Source organism: Leptinotarsa decemlineata, unplaced genomic scaffold, assembly GCF_025532065.1.
Source record: "Leptinotarsa decemlineata unplaced genomic scaffold, Ldec_3_MD MMD2_tig00026358_RagTag_RagTag, whole genome shotgun sequence".
Classification (NCBI taxonomy): domain Eukaryota; kingdom Metazoa; phylum Arthropoda; class Insecta; order Coleoptera; family Chrysomelidae; genus Leptinotarsa; species Leptinotarsa decemlineata.
In genome coordinates, this window is record NW_027412703.1 from 11,078,911 (window position 1) to 11,097,666 (window position 18,756).

At 31.9% G+C, this 18,756-nt stretch overlaps 1 protein-coding gene across 3 annotated transcripts in view; it reads left to right on the forward strand.

Moving 5' to 3' along the window:
• The window catches only part of RNaseZ (Ribonuclease Z), a 52,977-nt gene that overhangs the window by 29,071 nt on the left and 5,150 nt on the right, over positions 1–18,756 (forward strand). For all 3 annotated transcript variants that reach the window (XM_074184627.1, XM_074184629.1, XM_074184628.1), the window contains 6 exons: positions 9,254–9,425; positions 16,556–16,743; positions 16,822–17,034; positions 17,207–17,519; positions 17,570–17,759; positions 17,818–18,041. In XM_074184627.1, coding sequence (XP_074040728.1) covers positions 9,254–9,425; positions 16,556–16,743; positions 16,822–17,034; positions 17,207–17,519; positions 17,570–17,759; positions 17,818–18,041 — 1,300 coding nt within the window. The remainder of the gene's footprint in view (positions 1–9,253; positions 9,426–16,555; positions 16,744–16,821; positions 17,035–17,206; positions 17,520–17,569; positions 17,760–17,817; positions 18,042–18,756) is intronic.

An 18,756-nucleotide genomic window follows, 5' to 3' on the forward strand; every position in this document is an offset into this window, starting at 1 on the left:
ATTTATTATACATAGAGAAAAAAGTTATGTCAGTTGAAAGCAAATACGATAATAATGCGAGAAATCCTCGGCAGAATTTAGAAACAGTAGAAATAATGTTTCAACAAAAAAAAAATCCAAGTAATGAATAAACGAAAAGAATTAAAAAAATATATTACTCTTCAATTCAGAGCAATAATGCAAATTTAAATCTAAGTAGTTCTGCACTTCACAGTTGTTTCTAGTTCTGTTCCGTGTAGCAACTTTTCCACCATTGGTAAACAGTTGTGAATTGAAATTGTTTTTTCTTTGTTTTTGGTTAACGTCGCCTTTTCTTTCTCAGAAGGGATCTGTTGAATCAGAAGTACCGCCGCTTGCTGTCTATAATACTATGCCATCATTCAGTTGCTGAGCCGTATATGTCCTACCTTCTACAATCAAGTTGTATCCTCTAATAGTCGCATGTAGATTTTGCTCACGTGTTCAAAATCTTCAATTGGTCTCTATCCTCCTGACACATATCATTAGCAATGACAATTCCAGTTCCTTTCAATTTATGGATTTTGGAAAAGATAAGTTTTTTCAGATAAGAAATGAATTCCAATATGACTGGATTTTTCGGCTACATATATATTTTAAATATCAGTTTCTGTGAAGTTCACATCAAGGACCTTGTTTAATTTTGGAAGTGTTCCCTTGACTAAACAGTCTTTCTCGATTTCAAGTCCAAAAATGGATACACCGTTTCTTCTTAGTCTTCGCTGAATCTACGTGGTTTGATGTTGCAAATGCAAAATATCACCAGCTGTGCTCTCAATTTTCAAATTTAACAACTTATTTTCCAAGTTTATTTGAAGGTGACTGACAATGTTTCATGATGAATTTCATTAGTTCGGACTTCCATTACTAATATTATATAAAATGATTTGAAATCCCTAAAAGAACCAATACAAATGAAAAATTAAAAAGAATACCTGAAAATAACAATTATTATATTAGGCAAAAAAAAACCTGAAATGAAATTACAGTTGAATAAATTACAAGTAAAAAATTACAACAATTACAACAAAAATAAATTAAGAGATTCCAAACCAAGTTACTTCACGAAGTTTCGATTGTTAGTACCCATGCACAATCGTCTTCGGGTGATGACTGGACTAGTTTCTCCGAGAGATAACTATTTATGGGTCATTCGAATACTTTCACTCATCTCCTCTTTCCGCTTTACCGGTTTAGCGGGAGATAAACCTTTGGCAAGAGTTGGCCATTTTTCGCTTGATCATGGATTTCCATATGTTGCGTACCTCTACGCTAGCTTGGCTGAATACATTGTTGGACAACATGTATGCAGCTTCTTTGAATTTTCTCCTAAACCAATGTTCCTCCCTGTGTATGATCTCAGCTTGGGACCAGTCGATGTTATGTTGATGGGTCCAAACATGCTCTGCTATTATCTTCCCTTCGCTGTGTTTGTTTCTTGTGCTCGGCAAGGCGAAGTTTCAATTTCTCATAATTTCACTGATATAGGATTTTCCGCAATATAAATATAGAAATAGAAATATCAAGTTGTGTTTTTTTTTTCAAACAAATTCAAAAAACACTATATTGTGATGAGAGAAAAGAGAATTGAAAGTTTCTATGTTTTTTACCACTTTTATTTGTAACCAACGTTACTGCAGTTTCGTCCTATAAGGACATTTTCAAACTTATACACTAAACTAAAAATGATCAATTACATTAGCCCATATATAACACCACTGTAGGTAAAAACAGAGGTACTCAGCTTAATTGGGTACCTGAATGTTGTTAACTTGTGGCAATGGGGATATGCTAATTTGAAAACCGGTGAGTAAACTAGATCGATTTGATCATTTAACAGATTGCACCTGCAATGTTTATACTTATAAATTTCCAAGGATTCCAAATAATTGAGTTTGCAACCCTTCCTTGCATAGTGCAAAATTTCCGTATCGTTTAGATTCGGGAACTTGTGGTTGCATGTCAAGGAATGGTTTGAAAACGTCAAATCATTTTTATCTAGTCTGAAGGACCTTTCATGTTCAGCATACCGTTTTGAGAAATTTTCACCACATTGTCCCACATAAACACTATTACACTCCGGACACTTTAGCTTATAAACTCCAGATTTTTCCCATTTGTCCACTTTATCTTTGGCATTGAAAAGGAAATCATATAACCTGGCATGTGGTCTGAATCCCACTTCCACATTGTTTTTTCTGAAGAAACCCGCAATTATCTCTGTTCTTTTACCAAAATATGTTAGAGTTACCCATTTCTTGATTTCTGATTGTTTGATCTGGGGGTATATTAATCTGTAAGTTAATTTACGGCTTTTTTTTTCTGACTAACTTCTGGATTGTATCTGCGTTGAAGCCATTATTATGGCCTATCTGTGTAATTACTTCAATTTTCCTAGCTAGATTGTTAGCAGACAAAGGCAGTGAGAATGCTCTGTGCAACATTGAATTGTAGGCTGCTAATTTATGACTGTCTGGATGGAAAGAATCACTTGGGATGGGCCTTTATAGCTAGGTTTTCTGAAAACATTGACCTCAAATTCATTCAGATTGTGTGTAATGGTCAGGTCTAAGAAATTTATATTTCCCTCTATGTCTGTTTCGAGTGTGAACTGAATGTTGCTACTGAAATTATTCATGAATGTCATAAATTGGCTCAGCTGTCTTGTAGTACCTCTGAAACAGGCCAGAATATCGTGTACATATCTGTACCAAAAATGAATATGTTTTTTAACCAAGTCGGAATTTACTATAGTGGTCTCCAAGCTGTTCATAAATATGTCTACTAAAAGTGGACTAAGGGGTGATCCCATTGTTAAATCTGAATCCTGTTTATAAAATTTGTTGTTGAACTCTAGATAACTCTGATTTAGGCACACATTGAAAGCTGTTGAAATTTCAAACGAAGTGATATGGTCTACTTTAGCTTGTTCTAATATATCTAAAATGAGGGGCTTAAATTCGTTGTAAGGTATGTTGGAGAACATATGTTCCTTATGTTTTCCACAAAAGTCAGTGAATTTTTAATGCTGGGACGAAATTGATAATATTTTTGAACAACTTGATAAAAGGTTTTCCCAGTTCTCTTACCAGACTATTTATATACGAAACTACCGGTCTTATGGCGTTATCCTCTTTAAGTGTATTTTATGAATATAGTCATAGTCTCCTTCAGCATCTAGTTATGGAAGAGATTTTATCATATAGTATAATAGTATAAATATATAGTATATTTATAATAGTATAAATATAGTATAAAAGTGACTATTGTAAGCTTTTGAAGTATTTGAAGAGTTAATAACACTTCGAAAAAAAAACAACTTTTTTTTGTCGCATGAGATTTTTCACCTGTTGGTTACTAATTTATAGGCTCGCTTATTTTGAATCTACTCTCAGATTTTTTCTAGCAGCTCTAATTTAGGAGATCCAGGTACCCCCTTAAAATATACTCTCTATTTGACTATTGATATAGCTATCGTCATCATCCTACCAGTTTCTGGTTCTTTTTTTGCAATGGCTTCGTCTAGAAGGACCTGTGTAAATAATCCAAATAGATTTTGTCACGTTTGTGGCAAATATACATTCAAAAAATTCTGTTTAAATGTGTCAGACTTCGTGAAAAATGCATTCATGGCGTACTTTCAACAGCCATTGGAAACAAACAACAAGCTCTGGATCCCGAATATAGTGTTTAAAACGTGTGTGGATCTAAATGATTTAATAAGAGATCTCGGATTGTCTAAAGCTTCATCAGAACTTCTAGCTTCTCGATTGAAAGAAAGAAATTTGGTCACCAAAGAAACAAATGTCTCATTTTACCATACCAGGGGAAAAAAATACTTCTTTTGTTTTCTGAGGAGGACGATTTTGTTTTTTTCCAATAATATTCCGGAATTAGTGACTGAAAGGGGATTAAAAAGATACGACCCTAATGATTGGCGTTTATTTATAGACTCGTCAAAACGCAGTCTTAAATGTGTACTTTTATATAATGACAATAAACTTGGCTGTTTGTCTATTGCTTATTTAACCAAAGCTTAAGAAGAATATTCCACAATACCTCTGGTTTCAGACAGAATTAAATACACAGAACACAACTGGCTCATATGTGTGGACTTGAAAATGATTAATTTCTTTTTGTGCCAACAAAGCAGTTATACAAAATATCCGTGTTTTATTTGCTTGTGGGACAGCAGAGCTAAAACAGCCATTGGACCATAAAAAATTGGCCGTTTAGATACGAATTGATATGAGGCAAGTTTAATGTAATGAGCCCCCCCTAGTTCCTCGGGAATGTATAATATTACTTCCTTTACACATCAAACTAGGATTGACGAAACACTACGTAAAGGATCTAAACAAAGAGGACGAATGTTTTCAGTATATATCCAGATCGTTTCCAAAATTGAGTGCTGAGAAGTTGAAAGGTGGAATTTTCAATGGACCACAAATTACAAAATCAATAAAGGATGTAAATTTTACTGAAAGTATGACAACCGCTGAAAAAAATGACTGGAATGAGTTTTTTTGGCTCATAAAAATCTTTTTGGGAAATAAGAAGTCCGTCGACTTTCCTGACGATGTCAAGCAGTTACTATTATACTTTCAACAACTGGGATGCAACATGAGCATTAGGATGCATTTCCTTCATAGCCACCTTGATCGATTTCCTAAAAATCTTGGAGATTTAAGCGAGGAGCAGCGAGAACGCTTTCCTCAGAAAATTCGCACCATGGAAGAGCGCTACCAGAGCTATGGAATGCAAGTATGGTGGCTGATTACTGTTGGATCATCCAGAATAGTAGTAACACTCCAACTCATTCATATAATAGTTATTCATGTCTCACGGACGTAAAATAGGTTTTTATGGACCGCAGCGTGTAAGTAATAGCCGGGGCGATAGCGAGGGCTATTAACACGCCTAGGTCCATGAAAGCAAATTCCGCCCGAAATACATACAACTTTTTATGCACGACTGGTATATTTGATGTCATGTAGATAGATACCTCTTTATATCTAGAACACGATAGAAATACATCAAGGCTGCCGTGAGGCTGTATATTCATATCATATCGGGAACAGAATAAATCAAGAAGTGGTGGAATGAATATTACCAGTCAATTTCTCGAAATAATTTCCTGTAGCCATATTTGCAGTAACTTTTGTGATCACAGATAATTTATTAGTGGTCTTGAAATGGATTCAATATTGAGAAATCTCTTGAGATTATTAATGATAGTGATTCTTATGTTAAACTTGATAGAGATCATGTTTCAACAATACAACAAAAGGCAAAAAAAAATCATTACAGATTTGAAAAAATCTAAAATGATATCAGAAGATGAAGCAAAAATGTATATGATTTATAATTCTATGTCACCCAAATATTATGGACTACCTAAAATACATAAACCTGATATGAAATAGAGACCCATTATTTCTTCTATTGATGCTCCAAATAGCAAAATTACCCAAATGGTCACTAAATATCTCACTGATGCTTATAATTATGAAAATGAATTCTATATTAAGGACTCTTTAGATTTTTCCAATTTTATAAATGAACTCAACTCAACTCAAGTTATTTCTTCAATGGGAACTACTATTTCTCCTATTATAGCTCAATACGTAATGGACGATCTTGTTGAAAACATACTTCCTAAACTGAGTTTTGAAATTCCTTTTTTTAAAAAATACATTGACGATTGCAATTCACTATCGAAATAGAAAATAATCAGACCCTTTCTTTTCTTGATACAAGAGTTATCCGTAAAAATGATAATTCCTTGATCACTGATTGGTATGTCAAACCTACTAATTCAATAAGATATATCAATTACTATTCTTTTCATGAAAAATCAGTTAAAATCAATTTAATACTGTGTTTGAAAAAAAGAATACAAAAATTAGTACACCCTTCCCCCAAACAAAAAAATCTCAGACTTCTTAGACACATATTGATCGAAAATTCCTATCTCAGAAAACTTCTTAATAAAATAATTTTAAATACTGGCAGTAAAACAAATTCCGATGTAATCAACAGAATTTTATGTAATAATAGTTCACCTATCAATTTTTCTTATAAATCTATACCTAATCTTTGAAATTTATCTTCAAATATCATAAAGCTGTTTCATAATGAACAAAATATCAAAATATGTCAAAAAAATAATAAAATTATAAAGAATTTGAATACCAAATTGAAAGACAAAACGGATACTATAAAAAAGTCAAAAATGATTTATAACATTCCTTGTAACAATTGTAACTTGGATTATATTGGAGCAACATCTAGAATTTTTAAAGATGGAATAACTTCACATAAAAGTGATGTAAAGCTCAATTAGAAATCATGTGCATTACCACAACATTCTATAGAAACAGGACATAAACCAAATTACTCTAATATCAAAGTATATCATACAGAACAAAATATTTCCAAACGCTTTTTTCTTGAAATGGTTGAAATTAATAAGTCTTTCTGATTGTATGAATAAGAGAACTGACATTGATAATTTCAGCAGTATACACAGTAACTTATTAGAACTACACCAAAAAACATAATGATAATAATGAAAATTGTATCAATCAACTCTCCCTTTAGAGTCAAAGATTATCAAATCATCATGCCCATTGAAAAATGACATTTATATGAAGGTATCTATTAATGTTTTACTTTCTTTCGTCAATTTATAGTTCAATTCATTGTTTTTTACTCATTTTTACTGTTAGTATGATTTGTATTGTTATTCATTGGAAAAAAAATCCACAACTCAATAAATTATAGGTCCTGAAGAAGCTTCCCATTAGAAGTGAAAGCTTGGCAAAGTAGAGCAGATTTTTGATTTTTTGACTGTACACACACACACACACACACACACACACACACACACATATATATATATATATATATATATATATATATATATATATTTCGGTCGGTAGCCAAGCGGTTCGGCGTGGGTGATTTGTTCACTCACTCGAATTGACTGCCGTGTTGGTCGGTGGTTCAAGCCCTAGTCTGAACGATCGATCTTCACTTGCTATCGTCCAACCCGTGTTAGGAATCACACGTTAAAAGGTTAGACCTCGTTAATCCTTAGCTCGCACAAGTTTCGACTTCTGAGGGTTGTCGTTCGTAGGGGTGCGACAGCTGGTTAACGGAAAAACATTTTAAACAGATTTTTTAAACAGATATATATATATATATATATATATGAGGCCAATAGCCAGAAACACGTGTCCGCGGTTTACCCCTATTTTTTGAGTGTTGTGTCCACGAATTATTTCATTCTTGATTTGTATCATACACACTCGATAATATCTCTATCTATATATATATATATATATATATATATATATATATATATATATATATATATATACATATATATGCATAAAAGAAAGTTTTGTTTTAATTAAATAGTTAAATAAATTGTTATATGATGGAAAACCATGTTTTTTCAATAAAAATAGGTACCCTTCAAATCTCAAAAATTACAGCTGATAGCAAAAATCTGAGTACAGATTTGGAATCAGGGTAGAAAATGCAGCTAGATCCATAACAAACATTTCATGCAACAAAAATACTGTTGTGCAGTGTAATATATTCATTGTAGGGGTGTCTTGTATGTTTTATTAAATAATTTTGATATTTCTTTTCAATGTGTTTATAAGCTTCAGTATCTTGCGAGCTACCTAATACTTTGGGCTATTTCGAGACTACTTCTCATAAATCCAAGTTTGTCATTATACTAACTAATTTTGAATCAGATATTTTCATGGTGTTTTGATTTCATCATCATGATAAATGATTTTTCCTTGAATGATGAAATGTTTGCAATTTGTAGCTGTATCGTGATTAGCACACTGAATCACATTCCAATCTACTACTGATTTCAAATTACCCAAGCCTTATTGTGTGAAGCACATTCTAGGTATCTCATTTTTCTCTTTCCATGGGTAGTTCTATGGTATTTATGGACGGATAGTCCAGAACACCTACATTAGAAACGTGGTCAGTAATATCTGTTATGATGTTGTCAATACAAGTTTAAGATAATCTAATGATTATAGTATAGTCTGAAATTAGTATATCCAATCCAAACGATTGTTGAATACATTTCAAATTGAGAAGTAAGGTTGAATTTACAAGAAAATATATGTTGTAGTCCCCAAGCAAGACAATTATTTCGTTTTATTTCAACAAACTGGTCAATAAACCTTCCAAACTATTCATAAATATATTTGAATCACCTGTGCATGACCTGTAAAGAGATTTTTTAAATATTCGACTTGTTCAAATACACTCCGCAAAGTTCTAAGTGCAGTTCGTTATTAAAATAATTTAAATTAAGAATAGAAACATTTAAATAATAATAATAATCGTCTTTATTGTTTCCCAGCTGTAGTTACATACAAATATTCAAATAAATTACAGAGCTAGTTGCTGATATAACAAAAGGCGAAGTTCAACTCAGTTAGCACAAGTGCTACTGAGTTGTTGTTCTTCCACTCAACCTCAATCTCTACAATATATAGTAACACCTCCATGTTGACGTGAGTTTCTACAAAAACTAGACATGAAATGATAATTTGATATATGTTAAATTGTCGAATGTTTGCCAATGGTCCAATAAACAGATTACATCAAAGTGGAAATCAACTAAAATGGCGCGTAATTTACTCGCCTTATTAGCAACACATTGAATATTTATATGGAAAATATAAATATTTATAATGTATGTAATAATGGATTCAGTTCTATCTTGAGTAATATTAACATGAATTTTTCAAAGAAACTTTTGGCAAAACTCATCAATGTTGTGGAATATAGGTTGATATATCTTTGATTATTCCAATATTTTCACGTCCATTTCGTGCTCCTTGCGGTAGTAGAAGAAGCATGTATTGTTGGTAGATATTTTTTTTATAATCCGTTCAAGTCATTACAATTGTTTATTGATATTTAGCACCATTTATATATAAATATTTCTTGGAAAAATGTTATCAATTATCTCAAATTTTTACTGAGGAATTTTGCATACACAACACTGCATCAAGTTATTTCTTTAGCTAAAATAAAATTAATGGGAACTATGTATTTGCTATTTTGAAAAATGGAACATTGCAGTCTGGATACTCACGACATCAAATTGCAAAACATTGTCTGAAATATTGTAATTATTTAAAATGCATACACTGCAAATTACATAAGTAAATAATATTTTTTTTAGGTATAAACAATGGATTGATAAATTTTCACCAAGTACACAACATATAATGTTGAATGAGTTCAATACATGTATGGGCAGTGAATCCGTTTATAGAATTCAATATAAATTGAACTTACTATCTGATGAATTATTTCCTTTACTGAGGGATAAAGGCACTCAAGTAATTAGAGAGGTGAGTATAAGTTTGTAGAAAACATATTATTGTGCCTCTGTCATCTCCCTTTTGAGATGAATTTATTGGAAGCGTTGGAATAAATGAATTGTACAAGGACCCCAAGTTCATAACGACCAACTAGATCTATGCAGCTCGCCCCTTTTGAATTCAGGAGCAGATACCTGGCCACACTATTTAAGACGCAACTTGACAATTTGTGGTAGTCGCTTGAAAATGGCTTTATAAGCCAAAACCGGTCGTAACGAATAAATAAACAGTAGAAACTAGACAAAAGTATTTTCTTTATTCTATATTCAGTAGTAGAAGTATATAAAAATGAATTAATAGGTTTGTATTGGGTTTGTTATGATAATCTTCTGGAGGAATGCTTGAGAATAAATTTATGAGGTCAAACCAAACCAATTTGGAATTGGTGAAAAGGGAATATTGAAGATGTTTATTAGTTCCTGTGAGTTTTTTATGCTGAAGGAAGACGAGAATTTTGTGTGATTTTTAAAGGTAGCTCGCACAAGTTTTGACTTCAAAGGGTTGTCGTTCGTACGGGTGCGACACCTGGTTAACAGAAAAACATATTTAAACATTGCTGTTAGGAACGATACTACTGTTTTGATGGTATGATGTTCTTTATGAAGTTCATTAAATAAGTATAGTTCAGGTCTATTGAGGTTTATTGTTATATAGTATATATCCTTAAGTAGCAGAGTAATATATCACTTTCAAGTACCTGTTCCATAGGTGTATATAATTGTGTGGTTAAAAAGTGAAAAAATTTAGTATTTACTGTTATATATTAGAATGAAATAAAACGCTTCCGGCTCACAACTACACATATATTCCTAATTCAAAAACCAAACAACAACTAAACTCTATTTTCCCATGAGTCGATAGCTCATATATATATATATATATATATATATATATATATATATATAGAAAAAAGTAGTCTTTTTGCTGACTAGTCAGAAAATAAGTAAAACAATATTTGGGTATGCAGCAGGCCAAAAATTTAGTGTACTCTTATAACACAGATTCCAAGCTTTCGATAATCTTTATTATCATCATCAGGGATGCTACAATGAGGATAAAAAACAGTCATATTTATAAAATAATAATTCAAGCCAACTTACAGTGTATGTGGGGTTATGTGGCAGGTTGAAAGAAGTATGGACGTAACATATATGAAAAATTACTAAGATGTCACTTAGGACGTTACAGACAAACAATATATAGTAGATATAATGATATATCATTATATTATCAAATTTAAAAAAACCACCTGTTCCTTGAAGAGGAAACCACGTGCATGATTCAAGGAACAGGTGGTTTTTTTAAATTTGATAATATAATGATATATCATTAAATCTACTATATATTGTTTGTCTAAGTGACATCTTAGTAATTTTTCATATATGTTACGTCCATACTTCTTTCAACCTGCCACATAACCTCACATACACTGTAAGTTGGCTTGAATTATTATTTTATAAATATGACTGTTTTTTATCCTTATTTGTAGCATCCCTGATGATGATAATAAAGATTATCGAAAGCTTGGAATCTGTGTTATAAGAGTACACTAAACTTTTGGCCTGCTGCATACCCAAATATTGTTTCACTTATATATATATATATATATATATATATATATATATATATATATATATATATATATATATATATATAGAATAGTAGTTTTTCGGGGATTCGGTCTGATTAGAATAAATATTTACTCTTTTTAGCTGCCCGAGCTTTCGCTAATGTTTATTAGCTTTATATTACACTATCAATTATATATATATATATATATATATGAGGGAATTTCTCCAATTTTTTCTGAGATGTTAGAGCGAAGTATTATATTAATTGCCTTATCCTTCCATTCCGTTTCAAAAGGTTCATTTGCTTTCAGTTGATTTTTGTGTCTTTTCCATTTTAAACCTCCCTCTACCTCTACAATATAAGTTCTACTTCCAATTTTCTTTAAAATTATTCCTTCACACCACGGTGACTTTCTCGGTCTGAAATCTCGTACCCAAACTTTTTCAAGTTCACTAAAAATAATATCCTTTGTATAACCATAATATTTTATTTGATAATCCTGTTTTTTATGAACCTCTTTTTCAACTGAAGGTAGCATTAAATCGAATCTGGTACGCATTTTTCGTCCCAATCATAATTTAGATGGTGTCTCCCCGGTGGTAGTGTATGGAGTATTTCTGAAGTAAAATAATAATCAATTTATGATATGATTGATACTTCTTTCGTTATCTTCTTATTTACCTTAAATTAGTGATTTTTTTATTATTTTAACTGCTGATTCTGCCAACCCATTTGTGGCAGGGTGATATGGGGCTCATGTAATATGCTTGATACCTCGTTTAAAAAAATCTTGCGAAAATACTAGTAAGAATTTCTATGGTGGTTTTGGAAGACATATTATTTATTTGAAAACATTCGATCCACTTGGAAGTGGCGTCCTTCAATACTAAAAAGTAACTGTTGAAGATTGGACCAAAAAAATCTGCATGCAACCTTGTCCACACTTCTTTGGGCCAATCCCAAGGCTTCAGGGATATTTTCAGGGGATTATTAGAAAATTTTGCGTCCATTGACGGCCACCATACATAGGACCTTGCTAGTGCTTTCATTTTTACTATACCTACGTGATCCGAGTGAATTCCTGTTGAAACATTTAACACAAATTTTTTTGGAATTACTATACGATAGCCCCACATTACACAATCTTGTTCTATTGTTAATTCTTTATTTTGGAGAAAAACGGTTGAAGTTCTTTTGAAACAATTTTTGGCCACCCATTTCGTATATAAAACATAACTTTACTTGATTGGATCAGTGATTACCTCACAGGAAGGAAGCAGGTAACCAAAATCAATCAATTTGTATCAACAGCAATAAGCATAGACCACGGGGTTCCGCAGGGAAGTATTTTGGGGCCATTACTATTCTTAATTTACATTAATGATATCAGCAAATGTAATGAATGTGAATATGAACATTATTTCGCTGATGATGCCCTGGTATCAGTTAGTGATAAAGATATAGATAAAGCTATTAAAAAAATTAATGAAGCATTGCATAATATTGCTATATATTTAAAAACTAATAAATTGAAGCTAAATGTAAACAAAATGAAGGCTATGATACTTACTACACCGTTTAAATACAGATAATTATATTTAAATCAAATTGAAATAAAAATAGAAAATGATAAAATTGAGCTCATTACTGAATTCAAATATTTAGGATTCATGTTAGACGATCATCTATCAATGAATAACAATTTCACCTACATACAGAAAAAATTTAGAAGAAATTATATTTTTTCACAAGAGTATCCCAACACTTAACTATGCAATCACGGATAACTGTATATAAGACAATTATACAACCACATTTTGAATATTGTTCCACTCTTCATACACAAGTGATTTGAATAAAATGAGAACACTACAAAAACTACAGAATCGCGCAATGAGGATTATTTTGATATGTGACAGGAGTACTCATATATCTTTAATGTTAAATACTCTAGAATGGTTATCTATAGAAAGAAGGCTTACATATTTAACGATGATTTATATTTACAAAATGTTACATAACCTTCTACCCTCATATTTTGACAAATTTGTAATTTTTAATAATCAAATCCACCAGTATAATACAAGAATAAAAAATAATTTGTATGTAAATAATCATCAAAAACATTCAACACTAAAATATAAATGTTCAAAGGATTTATTAAGTATAACAGTCTACCTGAAAATGTAAAGTCTTCTAACAGTCTTATTCTGTTCAAAAGAAATTTATTAGACCATTTAAGAGACCTTTAAAGAGACCATTAAGGTATTATGTGATATTTTTTATCTTTTATTCTTTTTTTTTTGTATTTTCAATTATCGTAGGTAAGACTACTTATTAACAAATATAAGTAGATCTTTTTTGTATTATTGTATTTATATGTATATTAATGTTAACATTACTATCATTGTTGTATATATTAGGATGTATCCTATTTGAATAAAGCTTTTCATATCATTTCCACATCATGATTTTAATGCATCAAAAGCGATCGCATAATTCTCTACTGTCGGCGAAAAACTTTCTACGGTTGTTCTCGCCCTAGATCCTTGAATTGTTGATCGAATTGAGATACTGGAACTTCTTGTGACATAATTGCGAAATCATATAATTTTTTAAGTAACTCCCAAAAATGGGGCCAATTTCTGACATCACCTCTAAGCTTTTTGAGCTCAATCTATGGCAATTTGAATCTTATTTGAACAGATATACCATTACTAACTGAACAAATATCATCGGCTTCTACTTTCTCTGTCAGAACTGTCAATCTTTCTTTGGATACACTGAACTTCATAATCTATACCTTTTGACTGTTATTCCTTCTGATGTGAAACTGAACATTTCCATGTCTGTGGGCTTGAATTTTCTCGTACCTGCGATATAACTTATGGAAAACTGCTTCCAATTGAACATATCTTGATATTCATTGGACATCAGGGGAATACATCATATAGCTTTGTAAAAACTGCCCTGTGAACGTTTGATACTTTCTTAGCTATTTCTCTAACTCTTACTGGAATTCAAACCTATCACGGTCTTCAAATTTATTTATTTGGTATAGACGGAAAAACCCAAAGTTACAACGTTGTGAAATATACATATTGTAACGAAATAATGAATTAACTATCTTCAACAAATTTATTTTTAACAATATTTCACTATCACAACTAATTTATGTACAACACTTAGCAACTAATCTTAATTTATCTTCACAGTTAGATTTCTTTCTTTAAACGCACGATTCACTTTCCAAGTACAGACTGCCTGACTGAAGCGGCGCCTTTTTATATCGGCAACGATCGCTCCGGATCTCTCTAGGGATTTCGGGACTCATCTACACCTTTCGCGGTGTTTCGCGATGAGTCATGCGTTTGCTGACTGAGATATCGGTCAGGGCCGGCTTCAGATTCATTACAATATATAAAAATATACTTTAAAAACTGTTACAACATTCGAACGAATATTGACATATAAAATAAAAAGCTTAACTAAATGCTAAATAAAACAATAATAACTAACGCCACCATTAAAAACTAACAACCATACAAGGCATAAATCTATAGACTAAACACATAATTAACTGCAGACTTTTTGAAGACCTCCAAGGAGTAAGTAAAAAAATCAAGTTCTGATGCTTTACCTTTCCTTAACATTCTTGACATTGGACTATTGAATCCATAATTGGTAGAATGTGAGTTCTCAAAGAAAGCAGCTCTATCATCCCTTTTTACTCTTTGCTTGACTCTCCAGCCAACCAAAGAGAGAAATTCTGGGCAATTGATTTGTCTTGACAATAATTTGAATAGAAATATTAGGTCAGCCTGAATTTGCCCGTTTTCAATATGGTTAGAAGTAGTGTAGAAAGAATATAGGTGTAGCAAGGCTGCTGGTCCATTTGAACGCCTATTTTGTAGGCAGCACTACGCAAAAATTGATTTTGAACCTTTTCCAGTGACGTTTTGTACACTAATCAAGAGGAACATCATACAATGGATGCACACTCTAAATGTGACCTAATTAATGAACAATGCAGAATTTTCATTGTGCTTGCCGATAAGTCTTTAGCGATCCTACCTACATATTCTAGAAGTTTAAGTGAATTCAAGGTTATTTTATTAATATGGGATGAGAATGACAACTTTTTATCAAATATAACAACAAAATATTTAACTTCATCAATTTGTTTCAAGGGCCAAGATTTCATGCAGTATTCCACATATGATTGGTACTTGAGAGTGATTGAAACACATGACTAGATATTTGTCAGGATTTTGTTCTAAGCAGTTATTTCTACACCAATTGGTTAAATAGTTCACATCATCTTGAAGTTTCAGACAATCAACACATATGATTCAATCACACGAAATAGCTTAAGATTATCAACAAATAACAATCCCTCTGAGTCAGTAATGTGTGCAATAAGATCATCAATAAAGATATTGAAAAGTAATGGTCCACAGTGACTACTCTGGGTAACACCAGAACAGGCTTCAATTTTTGGGAAAGTTTTTGGCTTTCTACTTCTCCATCTTGATAAAAAAAAATGTGGGAATCTTCCAAAGAAAGAAAGGAAGCAATCAATTTCAATAATTAACTCTATACAAAGATGTGTAGATCATACAAAGAAGTAATTTTCAGACATTGAATTACACGAAAGAAAAATACTTTCGAAACAATTCAAGATGGAGAAGTAGAAACCAAAAAAATTTCCCAAAAATTAATCTGTCTTAAAAATATACCCTTTCAATTTAGGCTTCAATTGTATGTGAAATGTAATTATTAATTTTCACTCACTGAATTCTACCTGTAAGGAAGTTGCCAATCCAATCCAAAACACTATTCCCAAAACCAAAGGATTCTAATTTTCGAAGCAATACAACATAATTAACTCTATCAAACCCCTTTGAAAAGTATGTATAATTGAGTGAACCTGGTACCGTTTCTCAAACACGCCCAATATGTCCTGATAGACCAGCAAACTTGTGGCTGTAGACTTGTCTCTGAAGAAACCGTTCTGCTGGTTGGTTAGAGCACTGAGACAGCATCAAGAAAGCTGTTTGGTTACGAGACAATCAAATATTTTATGAATAACAGATGGTAAACTGATGCCCCTATAATTCTTAACATTGCTCCTATCACCTGACTTATGGATAGGTCTGATGAAACTGCTTTTGAATAATAAAAAAAGTGGAAAGGTCAGGGTACCCACACATTGTTTCAATAACAGTGAAGGCACACTATCCGGTCCAAAGCCGACACCAGTCCTTAGTGCACTCACTCAGCGAAATTGAGTATCCAGTAAGAAAAAATCAATACTGTCACAAAATAGGCAAAACTTTTTTTTCTGAAAGAAATACAAATTCAAAAAAAGTCTTCAGTTCTCTAACAATGGAATGTTGTATTTTTTAATCGTCATAACGACCACCACTACATTAGGAAATACGTTTTAAGAGGCGAAAAATATTGACAGTTCTCTTAACAATAAATATATAGGATAGAATAGAAAAGTAAATAATAAACTGTGTCAGATTTCAGGTGCCAACGTGAAAAAAAAACAAAAATATGAAGATGGTACTGGAAACACAGGTTGCACACAGAATGACTTAAATTTAGACAATTTAACTATGCAATCAAGACCTGCGAGTCCTTCAGAACCCTTTGTATTTCCCAACACATTTTGTAATTTTCATTTGAGACCAAAAAAAGGTTTAGATAGGTAAGGATTGTATCTTGTCATCTATTTCCTTAAATTATTAATGAATTATTTTTATCTTGAATCCATTCATTGTTACAGAACAACAGAGTTGAAGATAAATCCTAAGGAATACATAGAAGAAACTATGGTGCTTGAAGAATTTTCAAAATTGTTGAGTGAGTTGAAAACAAAATTAATACAAAAGAAGCTTACTCTCGCAAATGTTAATTATCCAAAGATACTGTTTTTGGGTACAGGATCATGCATCCCAAATAAAACGAGGAATACTAGTGGAATATTAGTTACATTGAGGTAGATTTTACCATTTTAAACAGTTAATTTTCTAGTGAACCACTACTTGTAGAAAGTAACCATTGACTCATTTAATCTACTATATTGAACTGATATGTTTTTCAAAAGATTATTAATGTTTGATGAAACAGTTATAAGTAATCATCATCATCACCAATATACTTTTTTTCAGTGACTCCCAAAATATTATTCTAGATTGTGGAGAAGGGACCTATGGACAAATTGTGCGATTTTTTGGTTCTGACCAAGCAGATAAAGTTTTAGCAAATATTGATGCAATTTATGTTTCACATCTGCATGCTGACCACCATATAGGACTAATAGGTTTATTACAAGGAAGAAGGAGAGCGATTGAGAATATTGGTCTGGATAAGGGTCCAGCTTATTTGTTTGCTCCAAACCAAATCATGGCTTGGCTCAGCTTCTATAATAAATGTTTTGAAACTATCAATGCAGAATTTAAATTAGTTCCTAATGGAGAATTGGTAAAATTTAATTTTTATTATGGTGTTGTTGTTACAAAATTGTTTTACAGATGTTCAATAACCCCATATATCCAGAAAACTCTAAAATGGTAATAATGAATCAATTAAAAATGTCAGATATAGAAACTTGTTTGGTGAGGCATTGTCCAAATGCATTTGGAGTTGCTTTCACCACCGAAAATGGTATAAAATTAACATATTCTGGCGATACCATGCCTACGGAATCCCTTGTTCAATTAGGTATTCATTGACATATTGTTTCGAAATATTTTCATTAATCTATTATCAAAACTTCCAGGTACCAACAGTGATATCCTCATACATGAAGCAACGATGGAAGATGAACTCTCTCATGAAGCTGTAATAAAAATGCATTCAACCACATCACAAGCAATAGATGTAGGAATAAAAATGAACGCCAAAAATATAATCTTAACTCACTTTAGTCAAAGATATGCAAGGCTTCCACGCTTTAATGAAAATTTCAATAATAATGTTGGTGTTGCATTTGACAATATGCAGGTTAGTATGTCAGTCAAAGCTTTGTCATAAATGGTCTTACTATAAGAAGAGCTACGAAATGTTATCGTTATCACCATAGGCAAATTTTGGAATCGATCGGTAACTCATTAGCAATGCCACGTCCTTTAACAAATTGAGTGTAATGTATTGGATTTCAACATTATGACTGTTATTTCCTCAAAATTTTGTAAATGTCAAATCAACTGGTTCTCGATGGTTTGATGTGTGACCTTGTTGGATTAAAGAATGAGATGGATGTCACATCTATAATCCATTGAACAAAAAAAAATATCTGGTGGAGCTAATCGGCAAATTTCAAATATCATAGACGTCTTTTTCTATAAACGTGGACCAGATGGACCAGAGAATAAATATAAACAAAGAGGAGAATCCCTCGCAAAATACAAATTGCCAGGGTGCGTAAGCATATTAGGAAAATCAAACCCAATTGGCAGGTAAAATCTGAGACAGATTTATGGAGGAGGAAATGCATCTTTCTACAAAAAAGAACTTCACTTCTCATAAAATCATACGAAAACAAATTTCAGGTAGTAACCAAAAGCAGTAGAGACTATAAGACAGCTTCTCTGGGTGCACTTTCCAAGATCAGTAATCATAAAGATGAATCCTAGAAAAATTCAGAAGTCGAGCCTCTCAAAAGGGTTTATAACAGTGGACTGGACCTGACAGCATAAATAATAATGAAAACACTTTA